This window comes from Mustela lutreola, chromosome 2 (assembly GCF_030435805.1).
Source record: "Mustela lutreola isolate mMusLut2 chromosome 2, mMusLut2.pri, whole genome shotgun sequence".
Classification (NCBI taxonomy): Eukaryota; Metazoa; Chordata; class Mammalia; order Carnivora; family Mustelidae; genus Mustela; species Mustela lutreola.
This window is the reverse complement of record NC_081291.1, coordinates 122,358,060-122,377,816: the sequence shown is the minus strand read 5'-3', so window position 1 is coordinate 122,377,816 and position 19,757 is coordinate 122,358,060. Positions and strand designations below refer to the sequence as shown.

At 38.9% G+C, this 19,757-nt stretch overlaps 1 protein-coding gene across 3 annotated transcripts in view; it reads right to left on the bottom strand.

Moving 5' to 3' along the window:
* Window positions 1-19,452, bottom strand: part of ZMAT3 (zinc finger matrin-type 3) — a 33,113-nt gene extending 13,661 nt beyond the window's left edge. For 2 of the 3 annotated variants that reach the window (XM_059163420.1, XM_059163422.1), the window contains exons 1-2: window positions 19,204-19,452; window positions 15,383-15,709 (exon numbers count right to left, since the gene is read on the bottom strand). In XM_059163420.1, the coding sequence (XP_059019403.1) occupies window positions 15,383-15,652 (270 nt within the window). In that variant the 5' untranslated portion in view covers window positions 15,653-15,709; window positions 19,204-19,452. The other variant, XM_059163421.1, reaches the window with a different exon arrangement.
* Window positions 19,453-19,757: the final 305 nt, after the last annotated feature.

Genomic DNA, 19,757 nt, shown 5'->3' with positions numbered 1-19,757 from the left:
CAACACCGGGGCAAAGAGCCCACTAGATCTTAAAGTAAAAGAGTCTACACTTCAGTTCTAACAGAAGTGAAAGATTTATCTGGGAAAGATAAGAGAACAAACCCCAAAGAAATTAATTTCCTATATATTTCTGGAAAAGTATCACATTTTCCAGTGATCTACTTCCTCCTCCAACTTGTCATTCATATGCCACTGCCTAAATACAAATTTTATTACACTGTGATCTAATCTATTTTATAAGTCAGTAATGAAATGGATAATCCAATTCTTTTTATAAAAATAGCACTTACAGAGTATCTTTCTACTTGCAAAGGGCTCTCGTGTGCATTAGCTCATTTGCTGCTGACAAAAATCCCTGTAAAAGGAATTTGTTAATATTACCCACATATGACAGCTGAGGAGCTGCGATCCACAGAGTGTGGAGGACTTGAGCTGGCACCTTCCTTCAGCTGGGCTAGGTAATGGACCCAGAGCTTCAGCAGGCCCTCTGAATCCAAAGCAAGACCTCTGACTACTTCAGGATGATTTCAGGAAGCACTGTGAACCACTGTTAAGATGCATTCACCTCTCCAGCATGTTTTGTTTAAGTAGTTAGCCACATTATTATATTCCTTGAACTGACGGAAATTTGACAGAAGGGTCAGTGGTCTGAAAGCATTCCAAATGAGGGTGAAACAATGTGTTACTCTTCAGACTGCACTGTAAACTTCAAACCTGTAGGCCAACAGTCTTTCACCATCTACTAGGCAAACAGTCTTTCACCATCTACTATATGCTAAGCCCTAGAAATAAAAAGGGCTAGCACACGCTCAACAGGAGAAGACAGATATGTAAGCAATTAAAGTAAGGAGATGAGTTCTACCTTCTGACCACTGGAATGTCCTACAGGTGCTCTTGCTGTGGTCACAGTGACCTCCAGGGAGTCAAATCCAGGGGTACATCCGTGGCTTCACCCTGTTCTAAATCTGGTCAGCACAACACCATGAATACTCCTTTCTGTTGTCTCCTAGGATGCCCTCCTTACCCACCACTTATTCTCTCAATGCTGCAACATCAAAGTTCCAGCCTTGGCCCTCTTCTCCAACGACATTATTTTCCCCTGTCTCATAGCTTAAAATATAATCTTGACAAGTTAGTAGCTCCCAAATTATCTGTCTTCACCTCTGTTATGGACTGAATGACTATGTCCCACCAAAATTTATATGTGGACATCTAACCCCAATGTGATGTATGTGGAGGTGGGGCCTTTGGGAGGTGATTAGGTCATGAGGGTAATCAGTGCCCTTGTAAAAAGAAGGCAAAAGCTCCCTCTCTCTCATTATGCCATGAGAGGATCCAAGGAGAAGTTGGCCGTCTACAGTGTGGAAGAGGACCTCACTGGAACCCAACCATGCTATTGCTCTGATCTCAGACTTTAGGCCTCCAGAATTATGAGAAATAAAACTTATTCTAGCTCCAGGTCCTTTGTACTTGCTGTCCCTTTTGCCTAGAAGGTTCTTCTTGCAGATCTCTGCTTGGCTGGCTCCTTTTTTCCTTTCAGATCTTAACTCAAATGGCATTTCTCTGAATCTGAAGTGTCCCACCATCTTCCCACCCTCTGCACAACATGCTCTCCATCACACAGGTTTATCCTACTGCCACTTAGAACAATCTAAAATGATACTGTCTGTTTACTTGTTTGTTTCTCTTCTGTACTCTCTGGAATATAGACTGCTAAAAATAAGGATCTGTCTTATTTACTCTTCTACTCCTGATGTCTAGAACAGTTTCTAGCATCCAGTAAGATTTGTTGAATAAATGAATCAAGTATTATAAAAGAGATAATGAATAAACTGCCAGGAGAATAGAAAGAAGAAATGTCTTACTTCTGCCTAAATGTGTCAGAGAAGGATTTACTGAAAAGGAGAAAATCAAGTCATCTTTTAAAATGAGCAAAAGTTTACCAGGCAGGTAAGGAATAAGGGGAAAGAAAACTGAACAGAAAAAATACTATGATCAAAAGCCCAGCATGTAATGTTAAGAAGCCACAAGGAGAGATGATCTTCTGGATCCTCTGGAGAAGAGTAGGAGTTGAGATACTTAGGGAACTTAATGGTGAAACAGATCTTGGACTTCAGGAGCCTCTGAAGGACTTTAAGCAAAGTAGTTATATGATTGGATTGCATTTGATAAAAATCAACCAGGGATTAGCATGGGGGATAAATCAGAGTAAATCAAAGCTGGAGCTGGGTAGAAAGAAGACAACTAAGGACAAAGCCTTAGGATAATATAATATAAAGAATGAAGATCCAGAAAACGAGACTGAGAATGTTTGGCCTATCAAAGTGAAAACCAGATACGTGGGAGTATTATGGAAGCCTAGAACAAGGTTTCAAAAGAACAATCTAGGGGTGCCTGGGTGGGCCTTCGGCTCGGGTCATGGTCTCAGGGTCCTGGGATTGAGTCCTGAGTTGGGCTCTCTGCTCTGCAGGGAGCCTGCTTCCTCCTCTTTCTCTGTCTGCCTGCCTCTCTGCCTACTTGTGATCTCTCTGTGTTAAATAAATAAATAAAATATTTTTAAAAAAGAAGAAGAAGAATCTAGTTAGATATATTATGACCCAGAAACTATACTTCTAGGTATTACCAAACAGAAACTCACATACAAGGAGATATCTGTAAGAATGTTCGTAGGAGGACTATTAGTTAGTTATAATGAAAAGGAAAAATAATTGAAGTGTCAGGGCATCTCAGTCAGTTAGGAGTCCAATTCGTTTTTTTTTTTTTTTTTTTTAACTTACTGGTTATTTATTTTACATAATGTTATAATAAACACTGGCAAAATGGCTGGAAGTATTTAGAAATTTTTTTAAAAGATTTTATTTATTTGAGAGAGAATGAATGAGAGAGAGCATGAGAGAGGAGAAGGTCAGAGGGAGAAGCAGACTGCCCAAGGAGCTGGGAGCCCAATGCGGGACTCGATCCTGGAAGTCCAGGATCATGACCTGAGCCGAAGGCAATTGCTCAACCAACTGAGCCACCCAGGCACTCTGGAAGTATTTAATATATACACGTCATTGGTAAAACTATAAGGAAAAGCAGGAACATTATAAGGCAAAGAAATTTCCACAGTAGGTGAGCTATTTTTTGTTTTGGGGGGGAATTGTTTTAGGATCTGATGAGACTTTATTTCAGCAATTGACAAGAGAATTTGGTTATTTCCTTGAGAGACATTTTCAAATGATGATTGACACCATGATACCAGGGCACATCAGGTTTAGGAATTTCATACAAATATACTCTAAAGAAAATTTAGTATCACTTCTTATTTCACAATGCTTCCCATGAAATTTAACATATACGAAAAGTCACACGGTGGTAAAATACTTGGCTCTTTTAATAGCAGAGACTCAGTTCCTTAAGTAATCAAAAATCTGATAAAAACACAGAATCTTTGTTTCATAGGCAGCTTACTTACATTAAAGATAAAGGAAAGCCTTTGTTTACACTTTCTTTTTTTATTTTTCTTCAGTGTTCCAAGATTCATTGTCTATGCACCACACTCAGTGCTCCATGCAATATGTGTCCTCCTTAGTACCCACCACCAGACTCACCCATCCCCCGGCCCCCATCGTCTCCAAAATCCTGTTTGTTTCCCATAGTCCACAGTATCTCATGCTTCGTCTCCTGTTCTGGTTTACCCCAATTCACTTTTCCTTTCCTTCTCCTAATGTCCTCCACATTATTCCTTATGCTCCACAAGCAAGTGAAACCATATGATAACTGACTTTCTCTGCTTGACTTATTTCACTCAGCATACTCTCCAGCCCCATCCATGTTGATATAAAAGTTGGGTGTTCATCCTTTCTGATGGCATAATATTCATTGTATACATAGGAGTCCAACTCTTGATTTCAGCTCAGATCATGATCTCAGGGTCATGGGATCAAGCCCTGCTCTGTAGGGAGTATGCTTCCCTCTCTCTCTAAATATATTTAAAATATATTTTAATAAATATATTAAATAAATAAATAATATATTATTTATATATAAATGATAATTTATATATAAATAAATAAAATATATTTTCTCCCTCTCCCTCTGGCTCTCCCCCTGTTCAAACACTGTCTCTAAAAATAAACAAATAAATGTTATAAAAAAAAAAACAACTGAAGTTGTTTTTATCTATAGGATAACGCATAAATTATAGTCTATTCATATAAGGGAACACTATACAGTAGTGAAAATAAACATTCCAGGGCCATGCATAGCAACATGAATGACTCTCCTAACAAAATGCTGAATGAAAAGAACAAGTTGAAAAAGAAGATATGTGAGAATAATTTTTTTAATATGGGAGTTAAAAACATGAAAACCACTACATAGTACATAAGAAAACACATATGTAGCAAAAGTACAAAAGAAGTAATGGAACAATAAATATCAATTCAGTATAGTAGCTACATCTGGGAGTACTGGAGAGGACACAATTGGGAAGAGACGCTTGGAGGCTTCAGCTGAATGGATAGTTTTCACTCTTTCAGCTAGATGGCAATATACATGTTCATTATATTATTTCATACTTTTTTATGTCTGAAGTATTTTATAATAATTTAAAACTAACAAAAAAAATGGAGTTGTTCACCAGGTCAAATGCTACTGAGGGGTTAGTAACATCAGGACAGAGAAGTAATGCTGGGATTTAAAAATGAGAGGTCAAGAGTAACTTTGTTAGAACCATTTCAGTAGATTAAAATGTCACTCAGAGTGGCTTGGGGAGACAATGGGAGATGTGAAAAAGTAGAAAGAACCAGTATAGGCAACTATTCAGAAGAGTTCTATGACAGGCAGCAGAGAGAGAGGGTTGAGAGTTAGAAGGGGGAAATAATCAATGGAAGATTGGTCGTAAAGATGGGTTTTACTTGGGCTCAACTGCATGACCAAAGAACAGATGGTGCAGACACTAAAGCATGTCCCTGAAAAAGCAGAAGGTCAGGTACACATTACTGCAGGAAGAGTCAACTTTAGAGAGTATCAAGTATTTTATTTCCAAGGCAGTATTCATAGTTTTCAAGCCAATATTACATCTATAAGATACAATCATAATGGCAACTAACAATTTTTGAGCACTTATATGACAGTGTTCTAAATAAATATTCATGATATCTCTTTTATGTAGGTGTTATTATCCCCAATTTACATATGAGGAAACTAAACTTGGATAGTTAAAAACTTACCCAAGAGTTTTCAGCTAGCTCAGCAACAGGTGCCTGGATTAGTGTGTCCCCATCTGCCCTCATTAAACAATACAGAATAGTAAGAAAAACAAATAAAATACAGAGAAGCCATGCCCTCCACAGAACCAGAAGCCACAGAAGGCCCACTTAAAAATAACCATAAGTAAAAAAGGGAAAAACATCAAATCCCAGTGCATAATCGCTCATTCTCACAAAAATAAAACAATATGAAGGAAAATTTTAAAGGGTCAGAGAGGAAGCAATGGAAATGGGAAACAGATAAAGAAGAAATACTTTATGTCAAACCACAGTCCCTAAAGACAAAAACAAAACAAGAAAACAGAACTAATATTTGAAACTGTAATCCAAGAAAACTGTCCAAAGGTAAGAAAGACCTGAATCCACATACTGAAAAGGCACACCAAGTATCTGGGAAAATTAATCTAAAACAATCAGATCTAAAGTATATCTTTTAAAAGGTATGACATTTCAAGCTCTCCAGGCAAAAGATCAAATAACTTACAAATGTGTAAGAATTAGAATGTCATCCATAATATGTAAAACAAGGCAGTAGTTGAGAAGTATTTTTTCTTAAACTTAACAAAAGTGTGAACTAAGGCTTAATGTACAGGCAACTATCTCTGTATCAAGAATCAAGACTATAGAAAAGCATTTTAAAAATAGATAGCCCTAGGAATTCAATACTCCTAAGTCCTGCTTGAGGAATCTTTTGGAGCTTTGTTCAACCAAGAAATGACTGGGAAAACTTCAGCGAAAAGGCTGATGGTGAGTATTTTCATGGATATAATTGTAGATCAAAGACTGAATTAAAGGTGGAGATGAGGGTGAAAGATTAATGTTCAAATATTACACGTTATGACACAATGGAAATAATGCAACAAAAAAGAGACAGAAAAAGGGGTGCCTGGGTGGCTCAGTGGGTTAAGCCTCTTGCCTTCGGCTCAGGTCATGATCTCAGGGTCCTGGGATCAAGCCCCCCATCAGGCTCTCTGCTTAGTAGTTGGCCTTCCTCCCCCTCCCCCTCTGCCTGCTTCTCTGCCTCTTGTGATCTCTCTCTGTCAAATAAATAAATAAAAGAGAGAGAGAGAGAGAAAGGAAGAAGAAGGTAGAATAAGTTCATTGATTCTGCAATACACAATTTAGCTGGGATATCATTAAAAACTGACAAGCCCAGATAATAACACATTAAATAACTGAACAGGGTAGTAAAATCATTTAAAAATGTGTAAAGGGATCCCCGGGTGGCTCCGTCGTTAACTATCTGACACTGAGATCACGAGATGAGATTGAACCCCTCATCAGACTCTGCACTGAACATAGAGCCTGCTTAAGATGCTCTCTCCCTCTACTCCTCCCACTCCCACTCACTCACTCTCTCTTTCAAAAAATAAAAGTAGGGGAGCCTGGGTGGCTCAGCGGGTTAAAGCCTCTGCCTTCGGCTTGGGTCATGATCCCAGGGTCATGGGATCAAGCCCCACGTAGGGCTCTCTGCTCCACGGGGAGTCTGCTTCCTTCTCTCTGCCTGCCTTTCTGCCTACTTGTGATTTCTGTCAAATAAATAAATAAAATCTTTTAAAAAATAAAAGTAAAAAATGAAAACATATGAGGACTACAAGCAATGGTAGAGTGTGACACTTTCCTACATGTACATTTTTGTACTGTTCTGACTTTTATAATTATGTTAACATTTCATAAACTTAGAATAAGAATCAAAGTCAACAAGGATAGGGAAGGATCAAAAATGAAATATAAACAGAAGCAAACAAATCTAACTATATAGAAAAATGAATAACATAACCATACTGAATGGGGAGGGAAGGGAAAAAACTATTCACATGGTCTTTAAGTAACTTCTCCATGATACTTATTAAACACAAGAAGACAAATAGTAAAGAAAAACTCTACAAAACAAGAACCTTAGCAGGCAACAACTCTGTAACCTAAGTAACTTTGTAAAACAGTATTTTGACAATGTATCATCCTAAACACAAAAGTAACAATTCACAAATGTTATCCCCTGGTTAGTAGGTTTGTTTTTCATGGGCATATAGCTTATCAAACTCCAAACTATATATACTGAGAGAGAAAGAAAGTGTGTGTGTGTGTGTGTGTGTGTGTGTGTGTGTGTGTGTGTTTTGTGGTTAATGAAAGCCTAGGCTTTTCCCCATTGAAGAAAGGAGTGAAAAATTAAGAAAAGATGGAAGGTTAGAATGTACACTGTTGTGTTGTATTGAAATTGGAAGTATCAGCCTGAACTCAGTTTTCAACTTTACGTGCATATAGATAAATATAAATGTATATACATAGGTAAATATTACTAGCTCTGTCACTGAGAAGATGTAGAAACAATATATCCCAGTAGTGAAAAGCACACCCTGCACTCAGATTTTGGTTTCTAAATACCATTTTCCAATAAAAGAAACCTGGCTCCTTGAAGAAATGGCTGGCTTGGGGAAAATACAAGAAAATCCTGGAATCTTTTGTATTCAGGAATTAAGGAAGTACGACAAATATTACAGGGTCATGTCAAAAGGACACAACCACAACCTGAAGGGGCACACACTGGTCAAATCTGGAAAAAATAAAAAGCAGGATACATAATGATAGTAAGAGATTACATCCCAGAATAAATAAGAATACATAATCCATGGTGATTGAATGAATGAATGAATTAAGAAAGCAAGAATTTCTTCTTTAAAATAAAATTCCAACCAATACATGTAAAAAAAAAAAATAGTTAAAACAGAAAACCACCATTTGGCAAACACCATAGTAATAATTGCTATAGGAAAGTATCATCAATGAATGCTAAAATTAATGAATGAAAACACTGTAAGAAATAAAATATTCAGAGTCTCAAAGTATCTCCCCACATGATACTTATTAAACACAAGAAGAAAAACAGTAACTTTACAAAGAAGAAGCCTGGCAGAATACCATCTTAAACAGTGACCAAAGTAATAGTACCAGTGATACAAAATATTCACATCTTTCCTAATATGATGCACTGGGAAAGACACAACCTCACTTTTGTGATATTCTTGCCCCCAAAGCCACATAACCTGAATGCAATCATGAGAAAACATCAATCAAACTCAAACTGGGATATTCTACAAAACAACTCTTCAAAAACTGCAAGACTGTAAAAAGCAAAGAAAAACTAAACCTGTCTAAATTAAAGGAGATAAAACAACCACATGCAAAATTTCATCCTGGATCAGACCCTGAAACCAGAAAAAAAGGACACCATTAGATAATTGATGAAATGTAGTCTGTAGATTAGATATTATTGTTATCAGAGTTAATTTTCTGATTTGTATATTGTAGGACAGTTATGTAAATATTAACATTTGGGGAATCTGGATGAAGTACATGCAGGAATTTTTTGGACTGCTTTTGGAACTGGTTTGTAAGTTAAGTGTTATTCAAACAGAAAAGTTAATAAAATAAAATAAAACTTGCCCAAAGCCATGAGTAAATGGCAGAGCTGGGGCCAATCTCATTCCAGAGCCCATACTACCATGCTCCACTGCACCCTCAGAAAACTCAACAGTATTAAACACCATCTCAGATACCAGGAACTATTCTAAATATCTTATACACACTAAGGTGCAGTATCATTAGTATCATCAACAAATTCCTCTTCATGAGACACAGAGAAGTTAGGAAATATTTCTTCCAGTGATACACATCTAGTAAGTTACAAGACTACAATTTAAAGACTAGTCTGACCCCAAAGTCCATGATTTCATGTTCTTAACTAATAGCCTATAAAAACAGAAGCTAATAAAGGGACAATAAGAAATCAAAAGGCCCTTGGGTGCCTGGATGGCTCGGTTGGTTAAGCAACTGCCTTCAGCTCAGGTCATGACCCCGGAGTCCTGAAATCGAGTCCCGTATCAGGCTCCCAGCTCCACAGGGAGTCTGCTTTTCCCTCTGCCCTTCTCCCCTTTCATGCTCTCTCTCAAATAAATAAATAGAATCTTTAAAAAAAAAAAAAAAAAAGAAATCAAAAGGCCCTTAAAAATTAAGGACATAAATGTCAAAATTATTAAAATTCAATATAGGTTTAGAATTCAAGAATACCTCTTATGGTATAAAAGAAGGAATAAAGTAAAGATAAAAGAAAGGAGAGATAAGCAATATAAAGAATCAATCCAGCTAGTCCAGGCTAGTGCTAATAGAATGACCAGGAAAAGAGATAGAGAAGAATATTATCAAGGAAACAATATCAAAGAAAATTCCCCAGAGCTCAAGAGAAACAAGAATATGTAAACGGAAAAGAACTTCTAGTGCTGACCAAGACAAATGAAGAAAAGATGCACAACTAAACACATCCATCATTGTAAAATTTCAGATACGAAGGATCAAAAGGAGAGCCTAAGAGCTTCCAGGAGGAAAAAAGCCCAAAATTAAAGTAGGTCACCCACAAAAGAATAACAACCAGAGTAAGATTTCTCCTCAGAAATACTAGATTAGGGGCGCCTGGGTGGCTCAGTGGTTTAAGCCTCTACCTTCGGCTCAGGTCATGATCTCAGGGTCCTGGGATCAAGCCCCATATCGGGCTCTCTGCTCAGCAGGGAGCTTTCTTCCCCCACCTCCTCTGTCTGCCTCTCTGCCTGCTTGTGATCTCTGTCTATCAAATAAATAATTAAATAAAATCTTTAAAAAAAAAAAAGAAATACTAGATTAAAAATAAATAAATAAATAAAAACAAAAAAACAAACACACCCGTGTACACCCAATTAAGTACAGCCTTTAACATTCTTAGGAAAAGTAACTTTCAACCAGAAAATGAATGGTTACCTATGAAGCCATAATACACACATTTTTAGACACACAAGAGCTCAGGAAAAAATTTATGTCTTATTACTCTCTCACTTTATTTTAAAGACAGAGACCTATTATAATATATATTTATATTTATTCTTTCTTCCTTCAAATAATGTGAAGATGTACTCCAACAAAACAAGATTGAAAAATAGAAAGCATGCATATTTAGAAAATTGTAGCCCAAGCCAGAGGGCAATGAAGAAAAATCCAAATTTGACAGCTGTGTAGCAAGCCCAGGGAGCAATCAGTTGCATATGGAACAGGAAGATGGGGGGCGGATCTAGGATAAAGCAGGAATTCCACAATGGAAAGTATGAGAGTTTGGAGAGGGAAATGGGGTTATGATAAAGATACATTATAGGAGAGAAAGAAGGAAAAAGAAAAGCAAATGAAAACTCTAGGATATACAATAAACTACACAATGAAGTCAAGATCCAGTTATAAAACAACTAGTCCAAATTAGAACAGGAAATCAGTGGGTTTAATGAAGATTAATGAAAAGGACTGTAAGCAATTAAAAGAATGATTCAGAAGTTAGTAGTTGTTTTTTACAAATGCATAAGGTTCTTCTCCCTGTTTTTAAAGTTTCAATAACTCAAGAAAAACAAAAGGTTATTTCTAAGTTACAACCCACATATGTCACAAACTAAAAAGGACGTGATTTTGAGTAACTGCTGGCATTCAAGAAAGGGTCATCCATTTGAACATTCCTCTTGAGTAGCATGGGATTGTGACTTTGGAAACAGAGAAGAAAACAGCTCTTCAAAGAATAATATTTTCTAGTTATAGCAATGTAAATGCTGAATGTCAATTTCCAACAATTAGAATCATCCTACAAATAGAGCATTGTAAACCTAATTTATTATTGAATAAACAAAAACTCGATCAACCTTAACAGTGCCAAAGTAAAACTATAGCCAAGGCAAGATGAGAAGTGGAAGAAAGAATGGAGAAGAAAAGGTGGGGATGGAGGCGGAAGGGAGCACAGGTGGTTACTGCTTTTCATTATATGCCCTTTGTTCCCCAGGCGTTGTTTTGAGTTAAAATTTTGTTCAATGTTTTGAGGAACTGCTACCAGTGGCAAATGTTACAAAAGGTCAAGTGAGAAAAAGCTAAATTTGCCTGGTAAGGTCATAAGTGACCATGGAGAGGACCCTTTCAGTAGAATATCGTAATGAAACCAGAATGCAGGGGTGGGCTGGGGAACAGATGGGACATGAAGACCAGGAGAGGACAATTATATCTGTCAGAACTCTAAGGAGAGGAGAAAAGTTGCCAAGCAGAGGGATTAAAAGCAAAGAAAAAGCTGTTGTTGCTATTTTTATTTACAAAGAAAAACTTAAGTAGGTTTTTAATTTGATCGAGGTAAAGAAGTGATGACAGGTGATGAAAACCAGGGCTAGGGTGAGGAATCAGCCTGTCAGAAGAAGAGATATGTACTCTTTGGAAGAAGAAATGAGGTAACGGTACTGGGATGGGAAGGCAGAGAGCTGGTGAGACACAACTTTCAGCAGTTATCAAGGAAAACATCTGTCCCCTAATGAAGTGCCATTTGACTATTCTCAGTCCATTGCAAGTTCATTTGGAAAACAACCAGGTGGGAGAATTTTGAAAACATAAAATTAGCTGAGATTAGAGTTGCTAATCATGCCATCCAAACCTGAGTGACCAATGTTAAAATATAAGTGCTAAAATCAGTATTCTAAATTTTGGGATAACATCAACTGCATTCTCATAACTCTAGAACTACTTTTTTTAACCTGCATTCTGTCTCACTTTCAAATTAATCTAATTAATATGGCACATTACTATTCGGCTGCTAAATATTAAAAACAGAAACCTATATTTATGACAAACTTTAGAAATGTACTTTGAGTATCTGAGTAGTTATTTTTCAAATGGACATGCAAATTAGCAGATACACGGGTTGACATTATTTTACACTGTGGATGCCCTAGCAAAATTTATCCATTTTTCTGTTTGTTTTATTTCTGTTAAACCTTCCACCCAAAGTAGTTCTTCCTCTGGGCATGTATGGTGCTAACACAGTGTTGTGTTACTCCATGCCAGGCTTGCCCTAAGTAACTGGAAGCCTGCAGACAGATTTTAATAAAATGAAGGTGTGTTTTTTTTCTTTCAAAGCTTTTATTTTAAGATAAAACTAAATCCATAAATTTGAGACTGTAAAAATATGCAATATCATTAAAAATAAAACAACAATGCAGGGTATTCTGAAGCCGACTGACTGGGTGACAAGTCCTGGGAATAAAACTAAATCTGTGGTGATCACAGATACACATGCTTCATTGCTAAGGCAGCCCCAACTCAGGAACAGTGGAATGTCAGAGTGAGCTTAAAGGAAGTGTTTATCAAGCAGCTTCCATTGTATGTCCTGGATTTCTGGAATATGATACAGTTACACTCTAGTGTAACACCACTCACACTAGAGTGAAGGTTGGTTACAACACATGGTTAATTTGAAACTTTGCGATTTCAACAATGGCACCAACTGACTCAACTGTTTGGAGAAATGTAATCACAGTGATTTATTACTTTACACAAATGTGTATCCAGCTTATAAACAGTCTACCACCCACCCCTTTTATCTCACACATAACTGAAATAGTGAATTTGCAGTCTTGGTATCATTCTATATTTAAAATGATAAAGCAGGTTTTCAGAAATAAAACTTTCCATATCTCATCTACCACTCTGTTGTATTAGTCTACTTAGAATCATTGCCAATCTACCTAATCCTGGTTCTTGGTAAGCCTTACTCACTGGTCCTACCCTTCTCTTCAGTAGACTTTTTAAATCACTGCCTATTTCTGTACCATGTACGGAGACTCTGATGCATCTTTCAGGTAGATATTTCTGTTTCCCCTCTATAGTGTTTTTCCCCACCTCTAAGCAATATTCATGCTCTAATTATTTATTATTCTGATCTACTCTTTGATCCACACAGTGTCATCTTGACCACATCTTTCTTGCTGAAATCTAGATTTTACTTCTAAAGTTAACTTTTTTTTATACTATCCTAATGAAATTGCTCCATATTTTCATATTCTAACTCCTTTGGCCTGTTTCTCTGTAAAGAAAAAAACAAGAACAGGGATGCCTGGGTGGTTCAATGGTTTAAGCCTCTGTCTTTGACTCAGGTGATGACCTCAGGGTCCTGGGATTGAGCCCCACATCGGGCTCTCCACTCAGTGGAAGCCTGCTTCCCCCCCTCTCTCTGCCTGCCTCTCTGCCTTCTTCTGATTTCTCTCTGTCAAATAAATTAGTAAAATCTTAAAACAAAAACAAAAACAAAAACCCTCCCTCTTTAAGAATAACACTGACTTCATTCAAATCTTTGCTTCTAAGCTCTTAGAAACAAAATATTGGGAAAAAAAAACTGAAACTTTTAATTTTCCATCAGGTTCTACTTTCTTAATACCAACTATCTTCTTCTTTATCTTCACCCTAGCTTTTGACTGCTTACATTATCCACTATGACAGGCTGCCCTTCTCCTCCAACTTTTCCACTTAAAAATCTGATTACTGAGACACACACACACACACACACACACACACACACGAAAACACGGAATCAAAGGGAAAAAAAAAAAACACAAATGCAGATCCTGTTTCTTATCTAATCCAATGACCCTGCTCAAACTGAATCCTCTCTGTGCATAACCAGAAGCATCCATCACTGTCTATGGAGACACAAAGTGATATTAGGAGGAAAAAAGGCAGGAGATACAGATATAACCCATACACATACATTAAAATTACATACTGCCCAAGAGTTTTACCTCATACAAATAAACAACTCTTCTTTAAAGGGCACAAAGGTGGGTTTTCTCTCAAGTTAATGACTTACAAGGTGCTTTATACAGCTAAAAACCAAAACTTCAGATCTCAAGCTTGATTTTTTCAAAGTGAGTCTTGGGCTATAACACTGAATATGTCACAGGAACAAATGAAGAGGAAAGCTAGCACTGTGTCTTGGGTTTGAGAAGCAGCATCCTAATAGAACTCCCCTCAAATGGCAAAATAGGCAAAGGAAGACCCATATCAAACCACTATGGTTTGGAGAGTGATACACAGAGGGAATGAGAGTGAGGTTGAAGGAGGGGAGAAATGTAAAAATAAAACCAGAAGATGCCTTTATGCACCACTGACGACAAATGCCAGGATCTGAGATATAATTAACTCAATGCGCTACACCTGAGGGCAAAACAAACCCAAACAAAGGCCACTCCAGGGAAGCAACACATTATGTCTTCCCCCTCAATCCTAGAGAAAACAATACACCCTCAAAATATTTCTGAGGTATGATCACAAAGTGACACAATCATCAGTCTTTAGCATCCAAACAAAACAGAAAAAGATTTTCACCTAGAGTAAATAACAACTTTACGTTACAGACAGAGCCTGGCGAAAGAAAAAATACCTGTCTAAGTCATCTCTCTACCATATGTCTTCTGATTGCGGCTATTCATGCAGAGAATAAAAAGTCAAATCAGTGCTGACCCAGAAGACATCCTTTCATTCAGTGGCATGTGGCCTCAATTGCTTCTCGGGTCTCCTTTCTCCAAAAAAAGGAAATTATATAATTGTATACGGATAGCAATCTAGAATAAAAAGAAATACGGCACTCTCTCTTTCTAGACAAAGATTAGCTTTCTCTTTGTTCTTAGGTAATAACCTCTTTAAAATTGTCCTTTCCACTAGATACCCTACATGGAGGTGAGAGCTTTAAATCTCAGAAATGATCATCAGTTCAGAGTATGTGTCCTATGAAGGGTAAGGTTCAATATTCCAATATCATTTTATTCCAGCCACAGAAAAATACCTGTGTTTTCTTTAGCAGTGACAGGTTATGTAAGAAGAGTCAGAGGTCAAAGAGAAAAAGCATAACATTCATAGATTACCTCGAACCGATGTAAACTATATTAGCTGGAAGATAATATTCATTAGGCTAATTCTCCTAAACAGTCTGAATTGAGTTTGGTACATCATGTCTCAAAAACTATTCACCTTGGGATCACAGGTTTGTACCTGTACAAGCATAGATGATATACATTTGCATGCAATGACCAGCAAGATATCAAAAGCCACACAGTTAGGTTGACGTCTCATTCTGTGAAAAGTGATGTGTTCTTTTAATGTAGGGAACATTATGCTTGTAATCAAACAAACTAATGTCTAGTCGTTCACTAAGCCATCATGATTATTCCAGGCACAACTGGTCATATCTGGAGAAAAGACTCTGAAATGGGCAAAGCCCATCTCACCAAATGCCTGGCCTTCTATTCCCCCCTTACCTGATAATGAGCCTGGGCTTGCTGCGCAGAGTTCAAGGTGACATTGCAGAGTTTGCAGTACAGGGGCTTACATAGCTCCTCCAGGGCAGAGTCTTGTTCCCCTCCCTTTGGTAACTCTACTTCCCCGGCCAGAGGCAAGGAAGCCTCCAGCCCAAAAGGCTTCTGTGGCGGAAGCTGCAAAGTTCCTGCAGACCGGGCTGCCACTGACATAGGAGGAGAGGATGAGGGCCGCTTAGGCAGAGGAAGGCCGGCGTGTTGCAAGAGGATCATTGGGTAGGAAAGTCTTGGGCATAATCCGATGCGCGATGAGAACTCAAATCTTCAAATCTTTATCAACAGCAAAAAAAAAAAAAAAAAAAAAAAAAGCCCACTTAACAATGTGACCTCAGCAATACAACATGTAAATGACCACACCATCTGACCCCTTCCTCCACTTCTCCAAACCACCTTTGGGATTTCTTTTTGCTTCATCTAGCAGACTTCCCCTATCTGTTAATCCACACTGACACTATGCTCTTCCACGGAGAACAGCCTTATAGATTTCGCTTTATTTTGCTTGGCCCAGATCCAACTGCGGTCCCTCTGGCCCACGGACATTAATAGCATTGCATCCATGGCTAATTAAATCTAAAAGTCACACAGCTGAAATGGACATCAAAGGTCACCTAGTCCAGACCCCTTCCCTCAGGCACACTGACACTTAACTACTCTCGATGATTACTATGCACAGACAAAAACACCAGTGGCAAAGAACCTCAGCAAATGTCTCCTTTTCATCCAAACTGGTCTTTCCATCTAGAGGAATCAAAAACAGCAAAATAAAGACTTCCGAGTCTCAGAACCCTTAAAACACTTCTAGAGCTAGCTAAAATATCAAGGAACTCAGTTACTGTGTAAAAAAATAAATAAATAAAAGAGTTCCTTCCCATCAACCAGTAATATTTAAAGAGGTAAGCCAATGAATGATTCTTCATAGCAGAGGCCGCAGGCAGCCTCAGATGTGCTCTGTTTGGAACATATAATGTTGTGTTTTGCTTTCACTTTTTAAATTGAATTAGTCATCAACATTTTAAAATCAAGAGATTCATGGCTTCTCCTGATAAAAGGATGATCTGGCAACATCTGACACATGGTCCTACATGGACAATTAGTTAGGATGGAGAGGCACTATCCCCAGTAGCCAGGTCTGTCTTCTCCAGGCCATCTTCTTCCCGCTGAGTGTACTATATTTGTGTTACTTAACTGCTCCCTGTAGGCGGTTGAGCTTAGGACCCCACCTCAGATGGTCTTAAACTATATTCATGAATCCCCTATAAAATCAGAATATCTTCTCTCCGTCTAGCCATAAATTACCGGCATAAAACAATGTATCAAGTAAATGTCCTCTGAGGTAATAGTTCACACTGTCAGAAGCCCCCATTTAATTCTAGTTCCTCAGTCTTTCAGCAATTTCCTTTTCCCTTTTTATTAAGTAACTGATTATTCTGTTTTGCTCAGAAAAGATCCAATATGTTCCAATACCTCTTTGATTTTATACATGATTTCTCCTGCCTCCCACCCAGATGGTGCTTTCTAGCCCTGAGTATCTCAAAATGAACCACAGTGCATGTTCTGAGTTTCCATGATTCTAATTAATTCAAATTAAAATCCGAATTCCAAAATACACAATTCCTTCCACTCTCTCAGTACTATTAAAACCTCTTTCCTTGGTGAATAAAATATGGCTATTTTAAATGGCTGAAATTTTCCATCTGCAAGAAAAATGTGTATATTTTCTGACAATAATACATTTACTAAAATTAACCAAAATTTTAAAAAGTTAAAAGTCTCTTTTACCACATTTAATAAGTATACACATGGAAATTGCAATCAAGTAACAACTTTTATACTAAATTCAGGCTCTGGGAGCAGCGGAGGTATCAGTGCAATGGGAAAATAATGTAGTTAAAGACAAAGTACAAAAATTTGTCATAATATTCAACAGTACTTCTCATTCATAATACTTAAAACAACAATATTTTTTATTCTTAATCAGAAGTATGCTGTCCATATCTCTGGGAACATAAAGAAAAGCAATACAGATTTAGGACCTTTAAAAAGATTCTCTGTAATCATATTATTCCTCTCAATTAAATCACGCAAAGACAGGCATGGACATTTTAAAAAGGAAAACTAAGGAAACAAAAACCATGGATTCAAAAAGTTAACTACCTAATTATAATAATTCACAATATTAAAAGACTACACAAACCACCTGTACAGAGACATACTGAAATCAAACTGCCACAGACAAGCTGCCAGTTCAGAATGGAAAATGGAGGAGGGTGTTGAAATATCGGGATAAAGGAAATCAACAATATAAACAAAATCAAATACTACCGATTGCCTAGACATGTCTGGACTTGTTTTATGAAAGCTCACTCCCACTTGAGGAAATTCCAACACGCATCTCCCCCAATGTTGCCTACAGGTTTCCATCACAACAAAGGACAGTCTCAAAGCCCAGAGGTACAAGAGACCCCCTCCAGAAGTGATAAAATCCCCTGCATTCCTAAAAAAAAAAAAAAAAAAAAAAAAAACTCTTGCCAAGTACAGACATACCTATTATCACATTTCACCTTTACAATTTTTTAAAAATAGCTAGATATCCCAAAATTATTTCCTGTAATAGTCAACAATCAAAATGATAATAAAACTCCCCAAAAGGCTCTGTGCATGACAACTACATCTGTCCACTATGCTAGCAAACAAAAACTGGCATAAATCTAAAAGAAATAAAGCCAAGCCTTTATTGAAAGTATGGATGGTGGAATAGATACTCAAAGCATAGGCGACTCAGATCCGTTCAACCACTGCAGTAGATGGAAAGAAACTAACTCGATGGCTGATGTAAATAAAATATTCCTCAGATCTTAAAAACCATTCAATTTGATGCTTGAAGTGACATAAATGAAAGCTTTATGATGGTTAAGGTCCTGGTCTGGAAGGGGTTTTGAGGAGATAATAAAGAAAGTCAAAGCTTCATAGTGTACCCTGTTTAAAGAAAACGGATGGTCATAGCATAGTTTTCACGAATGGACTGGGGCCTACTCTTCACATACTGTATTCAAGACAACCACTTTCTCATTTGGAGAAATCTACAGAGGAAAGACAACAGTGTAAAGGAACAGGTTATGGACACCTCAGCAAACTAGGGAAGTCTGGACAGTAACTGGGAATTCTGGAAACAAGGGAAAACGGTGAGCATTATTCAGAAGTCATCAGAACGCATGGGGAAGGAATGAGAGAGAAAAATAAGAAAAATAATCAGCGGAAGCAAGGTATGTCCTGTAAGGAAGACTGAAAAGAACGCAGGGATCTGGCTGGGGAAGAAAAGGCCTTGGTGAACTGGCGACTGTTTTCCAGTCTCCGCAACGACGGTTCCTATCCAGGGGAATCGTTTACACACTGGAGTCTAAGCTGCAGACACTTCAGCATCGCCCACATATACCTTACATTCCTAATGTTGCCTGCATCCACACAAGCGCGCGCGCACACACACACAGGCGCACACGCACCTCAATCCCGTAAGGATGCCATCACGGAAGATGGAATCCCCCGTCTCCCACCGGGCGGGGGGGACGCGAGGGCCAAGGCAGCAGCACCGCTAGACGATCCGAACGGTACACGTGAAAAGCTCAAAAGCAAACAGATAAATAAAAGCAGCGCAAGCCTGTCACGTGGAGGGCAGGTGGAAAGCCCGCACCCGACAGGAACCGCTAGACGCCTTCGATCCCGGGCTTGTCCTAAATGCCCCGAGACTCGCGATCGCCCTCCCTTACCGGAACCCTCCGGCCGCGCCAGGAGTCTGGGCGCCGCGTCCACCCCGGGCGCCCGCCGCCGTCTGCCCCGCGCTCTCGGCTCGGCCTGACTCAACTCTGTCTCCCTCCGTGCAACTTTCCCGGCTGGCCCCGGCCAAGCCCCCGCCGCAGCTGAAGGCTGACTGTCAAAAGTCAGTCCAGCCGGACCCACAGGGAAACAGCTGCAGGAAGTGACTGCGGAACCGGGAGGCGGCGAAGGAGGAGACTGAAGGCGCCGGCCCGGCGTCACCACTGCGCATGTGCCAGGCAGGGCCGGCCAGGCGGCGGCGGCGGCGGCGGCGGCGGCGGCGGAGGCGGCGGAGGCAGCGGCAGCAGCAACAGTGGCGGTGGCGGGACCGCACGGCTGCTCCAGCACCTCTCACAGGCCGAGTTCACAGGCCGAGTGCGCGCCGGATAGGTGCGGGCACCGCGAGCACAGGGACGCTGGGGCAGGGATGGGAAAGAAGCACGAGGCAAAAGGTGGGTGCACCACCCAGCAAACAGGTCCTAAGAGCTAGCTGTTTATCGCGTACACC